The sequence below is a fragment of the Lagopus leucura genome, unplaced genomic scaffold (genome assembly GCF_019238085.1).
Source record: "Lagopus leucura isolate 7727_CA_CO unplaced genomic scaffold, USGS_WTPT01 Super-Scaffold_100002, whole genome shotgun sequence".
Taxonomy (NCBI): Eukaryota; Metazoa; Chordata; class Aves; order Galliformes; family Phasianidae; genus Lagopus; species Lagopus leucura.
Genome location: NW_024962263.1, coordinates 73,998,680 through 74,021,782, shown reverse-complemented (window position 1 = coordinate 74,021,782; position 23,103 = coordinate 73,998,680). Strand labels below are relative to the sequence as shown.

General features: G+C 36.7%; 1 protein-coding gene across 2 annotated transcripts in view; it reads right to left on the bottom strand.

Moving 5' to 3' along the window:
• Window positions 1-11,881: 11,881 nt before the first annotated feature.
• The window catches only part of EMC2 (ER membrane protein complex subunit 2), a 37,519-nt gene continuing 26,297 nt past the window's right edge, over window positions 11,882-23,103 (bottom strand). For both annotated transcript variants that reach the window (XM_042868841.1, XM_042868842.1), the window contains 4 exons: window positions 22,381-22,462; window positions 21,136-21,246; window positions 19,424-19,528; window positions 11,882-13,130 (listed from right to left, as the gene is read on the bottom strand). In XM_042868841.1, the coding sequence (XP_042724775.1) occupies window positions 13,044-13,130; window positions 19,424-19,528; window positions 21,136-21,246; window positions 22,381-22,462 (385 nt within the window). In that variant the 3' untranslated portion in view covers window positions 11,882-13,043. The remainder of the gene's footprint in view (window positions 13,131-19,423; window positions 19,529-21,135; window positions 21,247-22,380; window positions 22,463-23,103) is intronic.

Here is a 23,103-nt window from a genome sequence, read left to right as displayed (position 1 = left end):
AATAAAATCTGAAAGGAATAAAAATGACATAAAATCACATCACCTATATAAGCATTCACTCAGCAGCTTACAAATGCACAACTACAGTAAGGAACTGAGCTAAAGGTAAGATACAGAGAAGACCCTCCTGGTCCTGAAGGCTACTGGAGAGCAAAATGCACAACCTGTTTCCATAGGACACTTCCAAGGCATGCCCAAATCCACTCACAAACCTGAACTTCATAGAATATTCTGTGTTGGAAGGGACCCATAAGAATCATCAAGCCCTACTTCTGGCTCCACAAAGGACCACCCGAAAATCAGACCATAAATCTGAGAGCCTTGTTCAGACACTTCTTGAACGCTGGCAGCTCAGTGTTGTGACCACTGCCCTGGGGAGCCTCTTCTAGTGCCTGATCATCCTCTGGTGAAGAACTTTTTCCCTATGCCCTGAACCTTCCTTCACAACCATGCTGGATGAGCACAAGCAAGCCAATGCTCAGATACAAGGTGACTCATTTCTGTGAACAAATGCTAGAGAGGAAACCTGAGCTCTTGGTGGTGTGGGTCAAAGCATCCATCAGCATATACCTGACACATATGATGCAGCATTACTGACTGGCAATCTTTCAGTGCATTTAGGATTCCCTCATGTTTTGTTCCTATGTGTTTTAGATCATACCTCTAACCAGTCTGCATAGAGTAAATGTTTGCAAGTCTTGGTATCTCTTCTGGCTACGTTCCTGCCACTGCATCTCGTTTGTTTCCCTTCTGGCCAACAAACAATATTGCAGCCACAGTTGCCCATGCAGCGATTTCGAGTCAACTTAGACAGAATGGAAATTTACACAGTAGTTTACCCAGTATAATTACACTGGATTAGGTTTAATAACCCATTTAGCTCACTCTGGTGAGCTCAGTAATGCCACAGTGACCTCCACCCATGAATGAGTCTGTGTGATCTCCTCCTTGGAGGTCTTCAAACAAAGCGGTCTGGTTTTCCTTGGCAGAGTTGGAGTGGTTGACTTCCCTGGCTACTTTCCTGGGTTGGCTACTACATGAACAATCTGACCAGATAACCAGGATAATGACTTTCCTTGCTTCATCTCTCTCAACATTCATATATGCAGTTGCTAATAAAACGATGACTAAATAGAAGCCCTCCATATGGGTTGAAAAAAGCTTCTATTCTATGCAAGCCTGACTATGATGCTTTCTCACCAATGGCATGGAAAAAAAAGCCAGCAGGTAATAGACACAGTGAGAAACCAGCAATGTCTTTGAATAACTTTTGCAGAAAGATTCTCCTTAGCCCAAATCCTGTCATTCAGTTCATGCTAAAGTAATATTTATCCTCTCCTTCCCACAAAAAAAAAAAAAAAAAAAAAAAAAAAAAAAAAAGACAAAAACCATAGGCTTGGAGGAAAAAGATAATACAGCATTAGACATAAGACACAGAAGTATATGGTTGCAGCCGTAACTGCTCAAGTTTGACAAGTAGGTGACAAGGCTCAGCTCATTCTTAGCCTAAGAGGAATAAAGCTCTCTGTCACATTTAGGTTGAACTCTTCCAGTTTCCAGCAAATCCTCTGAGATCCCATAAGCAGGAACAGAGACATCTCCAGCCCAACATGCAGTGTACGGGCTGTACACACTCCATGTGCTCCTCTGGGCACCTCTGGGACACGTCTCACTGATTTCACTGCTGAAGGTGGAAAAAACCTGGCATTCAAAAGCTTCTTGGTCTCAGATCTTCACAAGTTCATGCGGAATTCATCCTCAAGGCAGAAAACTCCAAGCTCAGGTCCAGGGAAGGATATCTCACACTGAATGAGCACAGAGAGTTCTGATATACTATACCTCATCAAGTAGATGGTTTATCAGGACTTAAACCTCACTATACTCCATAAACATGTCCTTTAAAAGAGCCACTCATAAACTGGAAACAACACATCCTGCGAGGGGAAAGTGTGGCCTACAGTTAACTTATTTATTCCTATCTAACATAATACAGACGCCCTGATTTTTACAGCATTACACGTTTTGAACCTTTTCACTAAAGTGGAGGTTTCTCATTTCAGCCTAACTGCTGTTAATCTGTTCCAAATGTTAGCATTGTGAGTAAGGTCTGGTTACCATCTCTGCCCCAAGTCGATAATAGGAACAGAGCTGATCAGCATCTGGTTTAGTTCAGGGTACAACTTGCTGCCTAATACTGCAGAACTCGGATTGGAAGATTGTTGTATTTCATGAACACCACAAAAAAAAAATTAAACTAACAACACTCACATACAGTCATGTGTCATTATTTATTGCTCTATAGGCTTGCTAAAGATGGAATATCGCATTACTAATTTTGGCAAATTCCAGCACACATAAACAGGCCAAAACCTCTTAACGTAAATTACACCATAATAATAATAATTAAGAAAAAAAAAATCAGTTGTGTATTTTCCAGATTTGAAATGGAAAAGATAGTTTAAAAATAAGAGAAAATTTTAAATCAGCTTTTTATTGTCAGACACTTTGAAGATGTGAACTGTTACGTGTCTTATTCACTGCAAGCTATTTGACGATGCAGCACTATGAACATTCAGAAAACTATGGTTATGACTGAAAACGGCCTGAAATGGGTTTATAAAATACAAATTAGTATTTTAAAGGAATACAGTCAATGCCCTAAAGTCACAACACCAAGCTCACATTTAGATCAAAATAAAAATTCCTGCTGTGTTTAATCAGAGCAGAATCTGACTCCCAATATACAGAATAATCTATCTCAAGATTAGCTGTAACGCCCTAATACTCAGGAACACTTCTTCCTTCTCCTCGCTTTACCATTTTGCAGTCAATCATTTAAAGAATTCTGCATAAGAGACATTTCAATGACATTTTTTTTGTTGATGTAGATGGTAGACTATCCTTCATAAACTCAATTAAGACTACAGGGTCAAGAGCTCTTGATACGTACAGAAAATAAGCCACGAATAATTAATGAAAGTTTGAAGTTAGCAAGACATGTTAATTTACCATCTATTCATAATAAAGGTCAATTTGAGCAAAAGCATTAATGACCACCTGAAATATTAAGCCTTTTTGTTTTTTTTAACAAATGCCTAGAATAAATGTTTAAAACACCTGGAGTCTGTATAAACTGTATGCGAATTCTGCCGAATTTACCCTACGCTTTCCTGTCACAGTAAGTACTGCCTGTTGTGACCTGCATGACATACAGTTCTTGTGACCTGTGAGAAGTGGCTGCACACAGAAATTACTTCATTCCCAGAAATGCAACTGGTTGGTCAGCCAACTAGTAATGCAATATTTATGATGGTAAGCAGGATAAAACTGATAAGCGCTGTATTAATTTCACGGTAACACCTACAAGCAATGACTTCTTGTGCACAACAGACTCCATTGATCCTATTCTACAGCTGAGAAAACTGAAGCAGAAAAACCTAGTTACCAAACTGCTTTCAGTTGAAGAGCTAAGTCAACAACTTATCTCACAAAGCAGTGGGCTTCACAAACAGTAGCACCTCCCATGTATTTGTGAGATTTCTCTCAACAGATTTACTGACTTCTCTGCCACTCTGCAAGGGGGAAAATGGTTCATCAAAGATCATTTCCAGCAACCTTACCCTTTTTCTGCACTTGGCTTTCATGAGAAAGATTTTAAACTATTTGAAGGCATGAGGTGTCATAACTTCACAAGTTGAATGACTCAGGAGGAAAGACGACTTCCTAAAACAGCATTTACAGGTTTCTTTTACAGAAAGATGGGCATAATAACGAAACGTATAATCTCAAACCAGTTGAAATCATATATATATAAAAAAACAAAACCTGCTGACCCTTAACAAGTTAAGAGAAACCAACTCCATCGGTGGATAAAAGCCACAATCCAAGCTCTGAATCATAGAATCATAGAATCATAGAATCACTAAGGTTGGAAAAGACCTAAAAGATCACCCAGTCCAACCGTTCACCTATTCCCAATAGCTCCTACTAAACCATGTCCCTCAACACAACACAAGAGACAGCAAGGAGATTTTTTCACCTAGTCCTGGTCCTGGTACCTCTCATATTTTCACTAGGAGCTGTTTCCTCCATCACTTGACCTTTAAGACTGAGAGGGAGAAGATGATGGCCAGGACAATTAGCTGGGTGCTGCACTTATAGTGAGCTAAAAAGGGAAAAGTGTAGGGACCAGATCTGCCCAAATCCACACACAAACCCTGATCCCTAGCTATTGGAGGAACAGAAAACTGCGCACAGAAGATGCATACAGGCTGTTCAGGATAAAACAGTCCACCTTTGCCTTTTCAGACACCAGCAGAGCTCCATAAACATTTCTCTCTCTGGCGGCCTCCAGCTCTCCCCGCTGTATGGAGCTGCCTCAAAGCCCAGCAGACCCATTTGCATCCATACCACACAAAGTGCACTACCAAGCAAAGAAAGGGTGCAAGCACAGACAACAGATATTCTCAGGTTTTTTTTTTGTTTTTTTTTTTTCTCTGTATAGTTTCAGATTTGTTAGCTGAAAAAAGATGTAAATTACACGACTGTTTTTAATGCCACAGAGCCACTGTAAATTAAAGGCATGGTAAAGTCCATGCTCTGGTCGTGAAAGATCACAATTTAATAGTGGTGTCATTAGAACTCATAAAAGCCAGACGCTTTTCACAAAAAAGCATTTGTTTCACTGAAGTTTTCTCAAAGTCAAATTTATTTTTGAAATTTTAGTGAGAGAGAAACACAACTATCAAAAACCAATCTCTCCTATTGAGTTCTTCCATTTTTCCAACCACAGTGAGACAGAGACTGACTCAGCAACATGATGGTCACTTGCCGGGAACAAGAGAAATTCAAGTACGAAGATTCTCTTAACCAGGTAGACAACTAAGCGTAAATATCCATCCTCTACAGCCCAGGGAAATGACTCAGTCATTAGGTTACTGGTAATCCTGCGTCGATTTCAACCTTGTGGGTATGGCTCTTTTTGCAGTGAAAAGGCTTCTGGTTTTTTTGTTGTTTTTTTTTCTGATGTCAAATAAAAACAAAAGTAAAACCTCAATTTTGTTGTAAGACAAAATTCCTGCTTTCTGGCCAGTCCTTAATAATATCATTTCCCATTTAAATAGTCTTCTTTATTCAGAGAGGTCAAAGTGAGAAGATCTGCTCCCCTCCATTCCAGCCCTGTGGTAGAACAGACAAATCAGCTCCAATACCTCCTGCAGACCATTTGGGATCTGAAAGCAGACAGGCATCCTCCCAGTGCCTTCTGTCCCTTTGTTTCATTTACTCGAAATGATCAGAAATAGGTGAAGATTGCCAACATCTGGTAGCCTTCTGATATTTTCAGTTCACTGCCAAAGAATACGCCCCAAGTCCTCACCCACCACTGAAATGGAAACAAAACAACAGGGAAAACAATCACCCTGAAGTAGCTAGATATCATCTCTCAGTTCTTGGGCATGTCGCGGATGGTCACAGCATAATAACAGAAATCCTGCCCCACAAAAACACAGCAAAAGATGTTACCAGTGGGAGATAACAGGAAAGAGGCTGCAGCAAGGGAAGGAGCATGAAGAAATGACCACGTGGCTCCACAACCTGTCACAGCACAAACTTTGTTACTTCTGTATTTCAAGCAGAATTTTACCTCATTAAAATCTATCATTCCAGTCTTCACAGCTGTCCTTGCACTAATTTGGTCCAAATGTTGTTCTTATTGTATCAGTTACCTACCACATCTGCTGCTTTCTTCCTGTGATTCAACACATAGATGTATATGTCCATATACAAAAAGGTATTTTTCAATAGTTTACAAATACACAGCCAGAGACTCTTAGAAAATTATCATTAGGCTTCCATTTAAAAGTTTGGCAAATGAAAGATTAGGAGAAAAAAGAAAAGCTGGTGCCGAAATTTAAGAATCAAATCCATGTCTAAGCACTTAAGCACTTAAATATGTGGTCCGATTCTCAAAAAATGGAATAAAAAATGTGCAAGCGAGGCCAAATGGAAGCTATGACTTTAAGAATTCAATCCGTTACTTTGTTGTCTAAATACTGAGAAATAGGGCCTCTAAGCTCACAAAAAAAAAAAAAAAAAAAAAAAAAAGGAAAAAAAAGAAAAAAAAAAGTTTGTACATACATTGGCTAGAGCTGATGTGAATAAATCAGATTATCTATCCCTTCTGAACCAGCAAATCATTGGATTTATTTATTTATTTATTTATTTTACAGTACTATTCATGTTATAAAGGCATTCAGAATGTTGTACAGCATAAGGAGGCACTGGAAGGACATGTAAAAGGTTGCCCATGTCCTAAAGGCAGATGTTAGAGCTGAGTGGCAAGCCCCATCACCCAGCTACCGATGGCCCAGGTGCTTTGCTTGGAACCCAAACATGACCCTGATCCTGCTCTAGTATCAGCTGCTCATCAGTCTGTCGGACTGGCACTTGTAAAAATTCACTTTCTGTTAAATAGTTAAATAGCTGAAATGCAGCCAATCTAAACGAGCCTTCTCTGCAGAGGGCTTTTTCTCCAGCATATTTTACAAAAAGGGGCCTGAGGACAAACACATAAATCTCTCGATAGACTTCTTCATCCAATTCCCTCACAAAATGATGGCATCATCCATCGATTTCCTCTCTTAAATTTGTTCCCAAATGACCACATCTACATCTCTGCTTTACTAAGAAGACAGTCTGCCTTTGGAAAACCCTTGTTGTTCCGTGAAACTATGCTGATAATAGGTGTACTCACTTCTTTCATATGACTAATCAGGCTCAATGTTACTTGAATATGGGAGCTTCCCAAGAAGAATAAAATATCCATATTAGCAAAAGCTTCTTCCTTAGGCTGGGTGAGGCCTACACTTAACTAAATCAAAGTTTACTTAAGCGCTTATTAGAGTTTTTGGCTCCATACAGACATCACATTTCTGGGAAGTTTTGATCAAAAAGCTTGGCCTGACTACAATTAGAACATTGTTACAATTCACTAAATGTTCTTATGATGTCCAAAACAGAAATTCTGTGTTCATTTTACAAATAATTCATCTCAATTTCAGTCAGCAATTCCAAGGTTTTACATTATTTTCAGATTTTTCATTCTCCCTCTGAATCTTTCAAATATATTGCCAGCTCACAATAAAGCATGCCAATAAATAATGCCCAAACAACCCATTAAATATTCAATGAAGAAAATGTAAATGAGTAAAAAGGACACAGTATATTACTGACTTTTAATAGACAATAAAATAGATTTTTTTCATGTTTTTCATTCTTGATTCTAAGAAACAAAACATACTGCAACAGCTGTCCAGAAGAAGTGTTCTGGTTATGCTGCTGCCCACGCGGCGATCCATTCACATTTACTGATTTCCAAAGTCTAAAGTGAAACAATCCGTCTCAGATGGCCAATGACAGCTTTGAGTGTCATATCTGTATTTAACGGAATAAAAAACACAAACCAACTTGTCAGACACACCACTGTGTCAAGCTCAATTACCTAAATAAACACAAGTAATGGTTAATTTTACTTGCTGCTCACTTTCCTGAAATTGCTTCAGTGCTGATTTTTGCAGCCTCTTCCCTGGAGGACTACATCTGCCTGGTTTAAAGTTTCACTTCCAAACACCATGTCCAAAAGCTAAAATCTTGCTACAGAATACAACCATTTACATTTGAGGAAAAGATCCCTGGTTCTTTAGGGAAAACTGGCCTTAATCCTAAGAGGAATCTTATTTAAGCAAGTACTGACAATGGGGCAAGTAGTGCTTCTATTGCCAATGCAAATAGGTCATGACCTGCAATGATGGAAGCCCATCAATAACTTTTCCCAAGAGAACAGTCACTCTAAACGTGTCTCTCTGCACTGGCAGCCCTGAGGCGGATGCCTATGTGCTAACCAAATGGCATGACAAATCCTAACATCAACAAGGTCACACTGAAAACAGCTAAAGTAAGAGGAGCACATCGATTTTTTTTCAGGATTTCTTTTTTTTAAATACAGTTTTATATCTTCCACTATTTACGCCATACAAAAATGAAGCATCCTTTGTGATCTTTTACAGGAAAGAGAACTACTGGACCTACGCTGACTCATGCAAACCAAAAAGGTGCTCCTTCATCCATCTCTCTGACCTTGAACAAAGGGCTTCCCATCTGGAAATGTTTTCACCAAGTTTTCACTCCATGCTCTCACACACAGAAGACAGTCCAGTGATGGCAAGAACTAAACTACAGACACCACAAACAACAGATCTTGCTACACATTTGCACATGGTTCAGCATGATAAAATCCACTGACATTCTTTATCAAGCATCCATAACAAGCTAAGCAGACTGGTCTTGTTGCTTGATGTCCTTTCAGTACAAGGTAAATGGTTCTGTTCCAACCCTTAGGTGTGCGCTAATCACTCAACTGAAGTTAAGAAAGTGTAAAAGCTTTTAAAATCCAGGATCTATTCAGCAAAACGATTCACCTCTACTCTCACACCTCAGCACCTTCCAGTGAAACTGGTAAGGCTGCACTTCAGCATAAATCATCTGCAAGAATCCTACCAGGCAGAGGCCAAGGGGGGTAGAAGTAAAATGCTGATGAAAGTCTCTAGAAGGGCAGAATTCCTGCAGGCAGATTGATGCTGATGTGCAACCTGCCGATGGCTGGGTGAAGATTTGGGAGCTAGGGCTCTGACCACCCACCTGCAGACGATAGGCTGTACTGGTCTGGTCTTATTCAGCTCTTTTCAGCTGACAGATGCCTGCACACCAGGAATACTCACTTGTGGGACCCTAAACACAGATGAATGACATTTTCTTTCAAACTTGTCATAGAGTCCTAGTGTGGCACACCGGCTGAGCAAGCTGTACTGCACTCTAGCCCTTCTGCATTCTAGGCAAGAGTTCAAAGGTTGGCATTACTTTATATTGAAGGGAGGGTTTTCTAATCACAGAACAAATTAAAATAAAATAACCTACTAAATTTATGGATAAAGGTCTTTCATTTCATATTCAGCATCTGGAAAACAACTCTTTACCAAACGTGGGTGCTTTTTTGGTGTGCTTCTGAGTTTTTTGTTTGCTTGTTCATGAAGAGGCAGGTAGATTACTGTCCATTTCTGAAAACTAGCTTCTGGATTAAATCTAACTTCCAGCTGGTGCCTATCAGCAAGATGCAGGCCTCTCTGGGTCCACAGTTATTCCAGATAAGATTAATATCAAGTACTTTATTCTCCACAAAGACCCAAGCATCTGTGATTAAATAATAGTTAGTCCTAACTTTCTGTTCAAGCAGTCAGCAATGCGAGTAATGTTATGTCTCGAAACACTGCTTAGAGTAGTATTAGTTTCCTAGAGAAAAAAGTCCCAACATTAAACAATTGTTCTGATGCTCCCCTACTCCAACACTAATATGAGTGAGGCTGGGAGAGTTGCTCTGCTCTGTCCACCAGCTCCAGCATAAGTGCACATTGCACAGCACTGTTTAACTGAAATTGGTATATTTCAGATTTTAATGGAGCACCGGTTTTACAGCTGAAAATATGGAAGCTCTTGAGTTACAAGCAGGATTATTACTGCAAACCTGATTACAGCTACAGTTGGTGTTCTTGGAAGATGAGGCTGCAAGTAACAAGAAGCTAACAATTTCATGCCAGTAAGTCAAGTTTAATTTGCTTTCCTTTCCCACTCCCTTCTGAAGCTGGCTGAAACACAAGTTCCACTGTAAATGCAGTGACTAGCAAACATGGACGCCATCACAAATACAAAGCTGCCAAGAGGAAGTCCTCCGTTGACCAATAACAGAGTTTCCAATAGCAACTGCAAGATACTCTGGGCTCCAAATTTCAGAGATATTCTAAATGAGTACTTTTTCAACAAGAGAATATAAACTATAACATTTAGGCAAAAAGACCAGAAAAAGTCACCAGAAGTTTGTATTACAAATGCTACACCAAAGCTTTAGCTGGCTCTTCAATGACCCTTACTTCAACAGATAAGACTTCGCCCCCCACATCAAGCCTACTATTAAAGGCACAATAAAAAGACTCAAATCATTGCTACACACTGATAATTGCAAAGGCCTCAAGTTTCTTTCTGTTAACTGAAACAATGCACAGCCTTTTATTTTGGAGACTGCATACTTGATAACATTTTTATGTAGCATTTGTTGCTGTCAGAGCACAAAAAGAGACAATCAAGTTCATTTGTTAACTAAGTAACCCATTCTTTGAACACATTCTTTAACGCAAGACAGCGTCAGCAACAAATGACAGAATCACTGAGTTGGACTGGAAACTAAATTCAATAAAGATCATATTCTATCAGTTTCAGTTGCGTACCTTTGCTTGCTGAAAGTGCAGGGCATTTCACACCATTCTTTTCTCTGCAGACAAAGAAAGTCAGTTTTTTTCTCATTTAAATATAGAAACAAAACTGTGTTTCCACTGCTGCAACTCAACAGTTGCATGAAAGACTGCCCATGCATTTTTTCATAGGAGTAATTTATTCTTGAAGTAAATATAAATATACCATAAATACTTGCTAGTCCAATTTGTAAACTCTACTGTGGAAGAGTTATGCCAAAACATAAGCACAAATCAGAGTGCATGAGAAAGATCCTAAGCAGCAATCTAAATTACAAGTTTTGAAGTCGTCTACTATACAGAATTTACCAACAAACCTCTGAAACATCTTTACAGAATATCTAAGTCCTGCACTTAAATTCCTTGTTATAAATTGCCTCTGAATAAAGCATTAGATACAACACCTTGTATCTTTCCAGCACCTTAGTTGCCTCCTGCGCAATAATTCGGTGCTGCCATTTTTTTTTCAGTAGCTTGGAGTTAAAATCTCATAAACCTCAGCTGCGTAATTCAAATTCCTTGTGTAAGTGACAAATATATGTGAGCTGTTCATCATGACAAATTCCACGCTGTAAAATGCTTCAATAGCATTAATCACTTCATACAAATCAGTTTGATAACTCTCAAAGTGAAGCTTTACAACATGTATCTTCTACTGCACTTCAAACTCAAAAGATCAACTTCAGTTTCTTTGTGCTACAGTGTCTACTGTAACACTTCCACACAGGTTTTTATTGAATATTCCCTTTATTTTGTAAATGTATATTTACATTTAGGAAGGGAATATAATAGGAGGCTAAATACCAACTGTACTGAATAAACTCCTGTTACTGAACTGTTCCTTAGTCTAAGTGATTCCTACAGTACAGCTTCCCATCATTTTTCATTTTAGAATGCAACCAAATTATTGGAGATGTAGGTAAAATAGAAACAAGACTACTGAGGATTTAAAACTCTAGATGGCACACTCATACAGTAAAAGAGAACAAATCTGAATGGAAATGCACACAGCTTTACGTATGAGATTGACTTGGTTTTCCACCTGAAATATACATAATATATCTGCAAACATTAATTCACTAACCAACCCGAAAATAACCTTATAAAATTTCTACAGGTTAAAACTAGGTAATTTAATAAAAATACTGCACAGTAATAGCAGTTTTGTAATTCCTAAGCACTGAAACAAGTTAATGTAGGATTCTAGACACAATTTACTCTCAGGGCATAGCACTCATCCTGTCACACTATTATATTCACTGCTTATAATGTATTTCATAGATACTAAGAATGAGATCTTATGTTTCCTAAAGGCATGAATTCATGCAACCACCATTTTCAAGTTTTGAACCCACAGGGGAAGTTTGTGTTGACACTTTGTTTTTAAGCAAGAGCTCAGCTTTATTACTCCAATCCCAAGGCTATAGAATGGACATTTCAATGCACAGACTTTAACCTATATAGAGGAAGAAGTGTAAACTCAGAGATGTGATCAGTTTGGGTGCTAGGAACAATCAGGAAAATGACACTGCAATTACTTTTATTTGAATCTGTCAGGCTTACATTGCCGTTATGTAACATGACTGAAGCTGTCATAAATGATAGCTGTGCCACAGAAGGAGCACAAGACAAAATTACCAGAACTGCAAAATGCATGGATTAAGGTGCTTGGCTAGTTATCTGAGTAAACAAACAAGCTCCTAAAAGACAAACATGACACACGTTTACAGTGCACTAGATCTTTCATGCTTATGGATATAAAAATACTTGCATTCTCCAGTAAGTGTAAGGCAGTAGAACAACCTTACAGTGCAGGAACACCTGGTTACCGTGGAGCTCATATGCCATAGCTTGCAGCAGTACTGTAGGTACTGTAAAATTAGAACAGACCAGCACGCAGTCCCTGTATTCAGATGGTTCTTAAATTCATGATGTGGAACATGTGTACAACAAAGGACACACAGAAGGAGTTAAAAAAAAAAGAAATAAAAGAAGCACATGTATTTACTGATTGGAGAACTAAGAGGACATGGAAACATTTGCCCAGAAAGCCACAGAGACAAATGTCTTTGGCCGTAAGTCAGTACAGGACACCCTCTGAAGAAATGTATACAAAAAAGTTCTCTCCATTTCTACAGTAGCAGATATCAAATAATTCATAAAATCATTAATGTTTTCCTCTAATAAAGTGTATTCATGCAAAATAATCTCTTCTCGTATGGTAAATAGTTAACAAATTATACATCTGTAGCATGCTTTAACTCTTAAATATTCAAGTAAGATAACATTTTCTAACATATGTTATTAATCTCCACATATAAATTTGTAGCTTCCATTGACAAGTTCAATACATCACTGTAATTCCTTTTAGTCATTTAACAAGTTTATTTCTACAAATTATGGCTTAAAAGCAGGTACTGTACATACAAAATCTAAAGAGACTGTTGTGCAACTCATTACATTTCTTTATGTCATCTACTTTGATAAGTTACTCATTTCAGTGGGTATTCATCACATTTCAAATAGCAGCAATAAATAGGCATTTTACTTCTCAGGATTATTTTATATAGCCACATTAATCAATACAAAATTAATTTTTAACAGTACTGGAGTAACATAACCCAGAAGTTATTAAAGTTTGATCAAAGAATCTGAAAATTTAATATTGGACCACTCTGTGCCAACTTAAGACTGAGTGATTTGCAGGGTCTCCAACATGTCTTCCACTGCCTTCAGGGAGTATTTAGTTTCTTTCTTATTACGACCTGCAAACTAAAAAAATAAAGAATTAAATATATTTTCTTCACATATAAGAAAATATTCTGTGCAAGTAAAGGTTCTAAGCATCAAGTATGACAAAAAAGCCCTAAAAATTATTAACTGTATTTACTACAAAGTCAAAAGAACATCCTCTTTAATGTTACACTAAAACCTTATCACTTTTACTAGAACGAAAGTTATCATCCTTCCTCTAGTAAGTAATGAAAAAATAACAGAAATCTTAATTTCAATCGTTCAACCAGTATTTACATACTGAGTACTAACAAATATTCCACTTTGAAAATTAACATTTCTCTAATGACAGAGATCTTCCTGTTGTTTTACTTGCTCTGTGAGCCTTAACATAAATTTTATTTGACTTAATTTTTGATGTCACTGAAAATAGATTAGCTTAAGTATCAGGTCTTGCTACTGTTTAAGTTACAAATATGATTTATTTTCTATTTTAGTTACACCGAGACAGAGAAGGCTCTACTTATCAAAATCTACCACAGAACAATGCAATCATCCTATGATTACATTTTATGGTTCAAAGTAACTGAAGTAATGATCTCATGTTTGATTGTAACCTACTGTTACAACAGCAATTTCAGAGAGCATCTGAAATTCTGCTTTGATCTGAAGCTCTGCCTTGATAGCAAGGAAAAATACAGCTTTATAAATACTATTTTCTAATGTTATGGCTTTAGATTCTCTAAGATATGTGCAGCCAAGTTTGGGAAAGGAAGGCTAAGAAGGGGAGGAGCTGCTGATTACCCCATGCTGACTTCAAAAGGAGTATTGTAACTGTAGTGATGGCTCCCATCACTCATCAGTCACACTGAGCACAGTGGATTTATTGACTGTGCTGGTCTTCAGTCAAACAAAACTCTCAATCATTTCTAATACACCTTCATTTAAAAAGTTTTGCATTTGAGGCTGGGGTGGTAATGAAACTATAGAAGCAGTAACTGTAACTTGCAGTTAGTAAAATAATCTATTATTTGCCTAATTGTTAACATTTAAAATTGAAAATTTATTGAGTGTTTATGTTTTTTATTTCAAATTCCACTGCTGTCTTGCATAGTTTGCCCTTGATTTATAATGTGCCCCATCTCTCTTGTAATTAACTTAATTTAGCAAACTCTTCATGACCTGTTAAGAAAGATTAAGTCATCAGACCCAGGTAAAATCACACCAGCAACAAGCTGCAGGACCTGTCAACCCGCTTTTGACCCCTAGCCTACAATTTAACACTAGGACTCTGCATCAGTACTGATCTTGAAGAAACAGCTTCAGTACAGTAAATGAAAAGATATTTCACATGAAATAGGAAAATGAAGTTCCGTTATTGTGACAATACTTCACAGTTAGGGGACAAACTGAAAACTCCATATTTTCACATTTCATATTTTCAGAGACGAACCGACATTCCCTGCTTTTATTCTAGCAATATGTACCATGTTCCAGGTTGCAAAGTTTTCATAATGACCTGCAATAGTCAACTTTAAAGGAAAATCAAAGCTTTCTTTAAATGAGATAAGAAATTGAATTTAATGAATTCTCTCTTTTTCTTCAACCTAAACAAGAGCAGTCCTAAGCTGATACTTGGGGAGGTCCAAGCCTTTCATCAAAACAAGCAAATGTAAAACCAGAACACAAAATCCTCCACAGGAGAATTGCTTCTTATTCAAAGCACTTCCAAAACAAAATAAAGAAGCACAGGAGTCTGAATATACTACGGTCTAACATCACGTTTGGTAGGACATACAGAAAGCAGGCAGAGGAAAGCTTGAAAATAAGAATTGTATTTATTTTACTTCTCTTTAGAGATGCTGAAAACAAAACCGACACAAGATATTAGCTTAAAAACACTACTTGTTTGTTTCAGGAGTGGCTGCCTTCATGATATTGACATGTACTTTAAATGGAACAAGTAAAATCAAACTCTGCATCATAACAAACACAAGTATACTTGGACATCTAATCACTTCAAATTTACCCTGACGAACAATTATTTTGTCTATTCTGCCATTACACAGCAATTTGACTGATTGAGCCGGAATCCATTTCTTAAAATCAAGATTTAATTTTCTGTTTCCCAAATGGTTTGTAACAAAATCACCTCTCCAACCATAAATTCCATGTGGATTGCTAACATAGAAGAATTCAGCAATGTACCAAAGCAGTATATAACTGAAAAACTACTACAAATAGGATCACATTTAAGATTTTTGTGAGCATTAATCAACCTTCCCAGCCTCTGCTGAAATGCTTTTACCAGAAGACATGTTAAACTAATTACTTAATTGAAGAGCACCAGAGGTAGCCACAGTTTGTTCCAATGTTAAAATAACAGCGGGACTCATGTTCTCAGTCACAAAATGACAGGCTTCTTCACAGGATCAGCACAAACTGAATAATTCAGAGTTTTGCAGTGATAAAGCAATGCAAAACTAAGCTTGAACTTACAACAGTTCTTCAAATAATCAGTATCTTTTTTTTTTTTTTTTCTTCTCACTCAGTCACTCAAAATTAAGTGGCCTAGAGAATGACAGTGTTAGCAGCCAGCACTTCCAGATGCAAGTAGCAGCCCTAGCTACAAAACCTGACTACTTCACCTCCTAAGTTAGGCATAGATGAGAAGCAGTAGTCAGCATGCATCGTTACACATATAACATCAAAATACTAACCACATAAAGCACAGCTATTTGATGCTCTTCAGAAACCAGAAAGCAAACAACACAAACCCAAACCAAACAAAATTACCCTTAACTATTTTTATCACATTTTTCTGTAGAAACACTGTTTTACAGTCTGGCAAAGGTAAAAATATGGTTTTCTTTTTACACACAAATATTGATTTTTAAAAAGACAATAAACTAAAGCATTCCTTGGATTTCAAACAAGAATGCACAGGAAAAGCAAAAATCAAGTGCCAAAGGAAACTACCTGTCACAAAATAAACTAAAATGAAGGGAGCAGTAAAAATATTTCAAGTAAATGGTATGAAAAACAGCAACAAAAAAACCGATGGTACTACAGCCAGTGCTGAATTGAAAAAAAAATAAAGCAGGTTTTCAGAATTACTATTTGTACTGCTGGTGCTTCAAGTACAAAATCCAGACTCAAAATGGGAAAAAATCTTATTGCAAGACAACTGCTTGAAAGCAATTTTAAAGTCACAAATGCATATAATTTGACTTGGCACCCATGTCAGGATTCTAAATGCATCTCATCCTCTAGACTATGACTCAAGGAAAAACTGCATTCAATAGCGTAAGAAGGTCCAACTAATAAAAGAAGTTGATGCCAAGCTCAACAGACTCTTAAGGGTCTCATTTCACTTTGCAGAGAGCTTTGGATAATGCAAGGAAAAGTGAGGAGAATTTATAGAGACTATATAAGTAACTAGCTTATAACCTGGCTAGACAATCCTCCACTACTGGAGGGAGCCTGTGAGGGCTTTCACTGGCAAACGCCACAGAGGATTCATCCTGATGTCTGAAAACTGACAATTTCCAACCATTCAACAAACCAGGGGAGCAAAACATCAGAGTACTGACTCGTAGAGGAAAGTGCCACCCACCTACTACATCACCAGACACTATTTGCTGTAGCAGTTGGTGTTAAGTCCCTGCCATGAAAACTGGAGTGGCCAAGCCCTCCGAAATCATGTCAGAGCAACAAGCTCAGTAGGGCAGGGCTGAGGTAATCCTGTCCAGCTTTGGTCACTAGAGCTTCTCATGGTACTCTGAAGATGAAGGGTGTGTCCACACCAGTTACTCACCAAATTCTAGGCTGAAATAGATATGATTTTCTGCATAGCTAAACTCCCTCTGTAATTCCAGTTGGATATGGTGCTTGTCACTTAATGTTCCAAACAGCTAAAATGAGCAGCTAAACTATGCAATGCATCACAAAAGTATGAAGTCAAAGAACTTACGACATGTGTTTTAATGTCCTAGTTGTCTTAATGTGACCCGTGCTGCTAAGCATCAATCAAATATTCATCACATAAATTCCAAAATAACTTCACAGAAACACTGAAAGTATGCTTTCCAGTAAAAAATTAAAAGAACAACGCAAGTATTCATATTTCCTTAGAGATTGTGATGCTAACAGAAAGCCATGTGGGGGAATAAAAAAAGATTATTTCACTCCGAGTCAAGTAACTACAAACTATCATTTACACTTTTGTTATAATGAGGATATGGAGATGCATTTCTAGGTTTTAGTCTTGGTATGCCAGCAACCCACAGCCAACACTGACTTTATGCTCTCATTCTGATGTACCCTGAAGGAGGCCATTTCCCAGAAGAGCTAAGGGATGTCTACCCGCACTTTCAACCATAAAACTTCGTCATAACACTCCCTTAAAACATATGTTTACAACTCCCCTAATCTAAGCAGGTTGTTTTATTAAGATGTAAAGCATGGAATAATAGTTTTCACTTAAAATTCAGACATCTTTTAAAACTTGTTTTATTCTGTCAATGGCAAATTTAGCGTGTATTCTACTCTTCAATTTTTTATTTGGTTTTCCCTCACAAATCCTGCAATACTTATGTTTTCCATCAATAATGTTCTTACTAGAACATCAGACATACTGAAGTCAAAAGAAGTCCTTCTTATTTATGGGAAATGAGATGAAGGTTGTAATTTGTACACACCTCCTTGTCATGAACAGGTACGTGGTTGATTAATCAAGCATAAAAACTCATTTAAGAGAAAGAAAGCTTATGCATTCAAGTAGAAAAAGCTTAATTATGTCCTCAGACACAACATATTTCCCACAAAACTGCTTCTAAAGAGACATTCCTCACAGTAAAGTACAGTCAGAAGCCATAGGCTTAATCAGGGGAAGTGAAAACTACTTTAAAATTGTAATACGTCAGGAACATGTCAGTCACAAAAGTTGCACTTTTGGCAGTGGATTGACACAACAATATCAGGAAAACTGCACTGGTCATAAAGGAAAATCCTAATTTAATTCAGTAATAGATGAAGCTTGTCAAAAAGCCACTTGGCAGCATTAACTTTGAACAGCAGCAGTAAAATAACTATCGGATTCTGAAATATTACAGACAGAAATGAACAATTACATGCAAGTAAAGTCTCCTCATTTAAACCCAACATTTTTGCTCAGAAAAAGAGTTCTGTGAAGAACTGAACCGTTTGTAATAGATGCTAAAGCTCATGAACATAAGCTTTGATTGCTAGATCATTGAGAATATCTGTAAGGAGTTAAATAGACATAATATGTTTGGGATGGAAGGACAGAAGAACCTATTAGCTAAAATGTGTTTTCATTCACACTTGGAGAGGGAAAAAAGTAAACAAAAGTAAATCTAAATGTTTATACATGACTTCTCAAATACCTGAAAAGACTCCTGATGACTTTAGTATGCTTTGAATGTGGCCTAAAAAGTCTGTATTTTTACAGTTTTACAGATAAACTGTCCCTAAGGTAATTATTAGAAATATAGAATCATAGAATCACCAAGGTTGGAAAAGACCTACAAGACTATCCAGTTCAGCTGTCCACCTACCACCACTGTTCTCAATAAACCACAGAAGCACCAAGGTTGGAAAAAACCTCTAAGATCATCCAGTCAACCATTTGCCTATCACCAATATTTCCCATCATGTCCTTCAGTACAACAGCTAAAATTTCTTGAACACCATCTGGGATTGGTGACTCCATCACCTCCCTGGGCAGCCTGCTCCAGCACCTGAACACCCTTTGGGAAAAGTAACATTTCCTATTGTCCAACCTGAATCAAGAGGCATTTAGCAATGCCCTCACGAATGTGCTTTAACTTTTGACTAGGCTGGATGACCTTTGAGAGCCCATTTCAATTAAACTATTCTATTCTATTTAAAGTATGATTTTAATAATAATATTCCTTAAGATTAAATTGAAAGAAACCAAAATTCTAAAATTTTAATTTGATTTCTAGTGAAGAAGAAGTAGATAACCAAATAATTTTTAGAATTAAGACATACTAAATTTTATTAAAATACTAACTCTAGAACTGAGTCTTGGAAGTCAGCATTACAGTATCCATTTAATTAAAAAAGAAATGTATAAAACTTGTAAGTAATATAAATTAATAACTGTAAAGTATCAACCTTTTATTAAGTAGGGCTTCCAGGAAAACAAACAAGTAGAATGCAAGAAACTCCAACAAATTAAACCAATTTACACCTACCATATGTAACCCACTGAACAGCAGTTGATAAAAGTGCAGGAAAGAACTACAGAAAATATTAAGAGCATCAGAAAATAATTAGATACTAACCTGGTAGGCTCTATTTATTTGATTTGCTGCCCAGCTGGCATACTTCATATTATCTTTTTTCATTTTTGCACTTGCTTTTGGATTGGAGGCAATATGGCTTGCAGACTAGCAAAAAAAAAAAAAAGTAGAAAAACAGTACAATTACGAAAAGTATGTGCATGAAAATAAATAAATACAAACTACTAGCTGGTAGACAGCATCCAATTAAGAATTATCTAAACTATTTAAAATACTTTTTGTTCTAATTCACTAAACCAGACTTAAGTCCGGTTATGTACCGAGTTAAGAACAGAATCTGGACATAATCAGCTAATTTCCTAAACTAAACGTTACAAACTATTTTTTCCCATTTGATGTATCAGAGAAGATATAAAATGCTCTGTTCCTGTATCCAATTGCCATTTTTCTCTGCAACATTTGGAAAAAAGAAAGTAGTTATAGTGTGCTGGTACCCTTCAGAGGTTCACCATCCTGCAGAAAAGTGTGTATTTTAAATCCCTTTCAAGAAGTTACCTTAGTGTGTTAATAATTCTGTGGAAAAATGGGCAAGAATTATAGCTTAAGAGTACTTCAGTGAAGAAAACAGACAACGAATGCATAGATCAGCTTCTTCAAGTTGCAGAAAATATCTACTCTCAACGCATTTCTAAATTAATGCAATGCTCCAGTGACTGGTCCAAGAGTTACTCAATGTAAAATAAGCACAGAAATCAGAAAGGTCAACCCCTGTGGAGGCTACTAAGGAGGAAAGGGGTAAGAACACACACACAGGTCTCATAACTTAAAAAAAAACCCAACAAATGTACAGATGTGTATTTATCTCCAGCAAGAGCACAGAAAATAATGCAAATTTTATTGGCTGATACTATGTGAGCAGAATTGCTGTGGAAATTTTGCTGCAATCTGGTTATCCTGTCCAGTAAGTACAAAAGAACTAGCATATGCTCTGCTTGTCAGAAAGGCATTACACTACATAGATAACAAAAGAGAGTTGGTATCTGGCGATGAAATTACATTGGGGCACAAGTGAATTCATAAACATAGGGATTTACAGACATTTAAAGAGGATGAAGATGGATTAGCCTAAGTCACCTACTAGTATTGTGCAAGTGAAGCCTCTGGGAATACTGAAGCCCAAAAGGGCTTGACATAAATAAAAATTCTTACAAATAATAAAAATGATTGATAAAATATTTAAAGAATGAGCTGATCTTTGATGAAATTGACTTGAAGGATGATTTGATAGCTTAAGATAGTTAAACTTGGAAGATGGCTATATCAATCAGTGATCAAATTATGTGAACAAAGACAAGAAGAACAAGAAGTAAAAAAAAAAGTTTGAATTTATATAGGGAAAGCATAGGAAGCCAAGACTTTGCTTCCACAGGAAAGCATTTTCAAAAGCAACTGAAAATTACAGTTCAAGCTTCTTAAAAAATGCTTTGAAAATTGATTTAATGAAGTATCATTACCCCACCTGGGATTGGGAGTCAAGATACATATACTGGAATACAGAAACTAGCTTTAATATCTTTTTATCACTTTTGATCACTAGCATAATGCTGTTCATACCCTATAGTTTACACGATTAACACTGTTATTAAATACTATGTTAAACCAAAAAGAAGAAAATACAGCAAATGCCAAAGGATGACACACATTCATTAAAGCTTACAAAACGTTAACATGAGGAAAAAAACAATCAAACTCACCATGTAAAGCCCAAACAAAGCTCTCATATTTCTGTTGTTAAGTTTCAGTGCTTGTGCAAAATATTTTCTTGATAGCTCTAGGTTTTCAAGCCCCCCTTGAGTATATTTAACCTGTAAAAACAATAGGCTCCTGAAAGTTGCACATCATCCATATTTTCAGGCATCCACTCTTGATTCAAAGATATTATGAAACTTCTTGTCAGGTTTGTTTGACATGATATTCCAGGTGAGTTCTACCAAAGGCCAAACACTGGCTTGGGAAAAACTTGAACTCTTTTCAGTGAATTAACGTAAAAATGTTTAACTGTAGGGAAAACCAACATTAATTTAAATCAGCTGCTATACAAATAGATAGTGATTATTTTGCACTTTCAGTACTTACAATCTTGGGATAGTCTCTTATGAAATTACAATGGACTTTCAATCTAAATCTAAGTTCTGACTGTTATAAATCTGTACTAACTCTAAATTCCTTCAGCACAGCATTACAACAGTAGGCAACATATTGCCTTTCATTAGTTATTTACTGAAAAGTAGTACGCAAAGTTTAAAGATCACTCCATTATTTTTTCTATTAATTTTGACTGCTATTAGAGTCAAAACAAAAGGAGAGAACTATTAGAAGACATGCTTCATAGTTTTTCTATGACAAGGCTATGTAGACTTTGAAGTTTTGATGCTACTCAATTTTATCCATGCTAACAAAACAAATCAAATCCATTCCAAGTAATTTAAGCATAATTTAGGAAAAAAAAATATCACACATCTGAAAAATGGTTACAACTGTCTAAAATTCTACAGGTACGACTTCAGAGGATCCTCTCTTCACACAGTGAGTGCTCTTTCAGGCAAAATTTCCTATGTGAAGGATTCCAAAATCTAGCTCCACAGTACTAGATAATATAACTTCTTAGTTATGATACATAGTCTTCCAATACTGTGAGTTTAAATTCTAATGCAGTTAATTTGAAAAGTGAATAAACACTTCAACAAGAATAGCCTATTTAAAAGGAATTTTTATCTTCAGTAATTCCTGCCTCGACTCTTATTTATAGTTCAGTCACAATGAGTAACAAAACAGCTTTCTTAGTGTGGAAGTTCTTTGAGAAATTACCATTCACTGCGCGCAGTCTTAAATCTCCTAGGGAAAAATTAAATACATTTTTATTCCATTTTCACTGCTTCAGTAACAAAAAAAACCCAGAATATGTATTCAAACATAACTGATTTTTCAGAAATACTCACTTCAGCATATTGCTGACAATATAAGTGGTTGTGTGGATTAGTCATCATAAGCTCCTCTAAGCAGAAGGCTGCTTTTGCATAGCTGAAGAATATAATAACAGCGACATAAAATGAAACAGTGCACAGCTTACTTCAGTTTCGTTACAGTACAATAAAAGGAGCCCTACTTGTTTTGTAACTCCCCATGACTCACAATGTAAAGAAATGTTTTATTTTTAAGTGATGTTTGAAACCACAATTTTTTTACATTAAGAACAGTTTTAATACATATGGAAAGCAGAAATATTTAGCCTTTTTTTACTAATAAGTGTCATTTCTTATTAACAAAAGTAATAAGTAGAAACAGGCATTATGTAACAGAAAACACAACACAAAGTGGTTCTTATTTTTTTCCTGCAAGAGTTTTCAGCTACATGGTGATTCATACACCACACTATACATCAGAACGTGGTTACTGTCATTAGTCAGCTACCTACTCAGACTCAACCACAGAAGTGTGGTCAAAAACCCTTCAGAACAGTAGTAAAAGTCAGGCAGTCTAAATATATGTATACAAAAACAGCACTACCCCAGTCCAAATAACAGCACGTTATCATTGTAAAAGAAATTCTAGTATTCGTTCTTTAAATGAAAGCCCTCCAAAATAAATTACAAAGATAATCTTATGTGTTTGTTTGGGTTAATAAAAATCCTAGCTTCACAATCTTTCAGCTAACAGGGTTT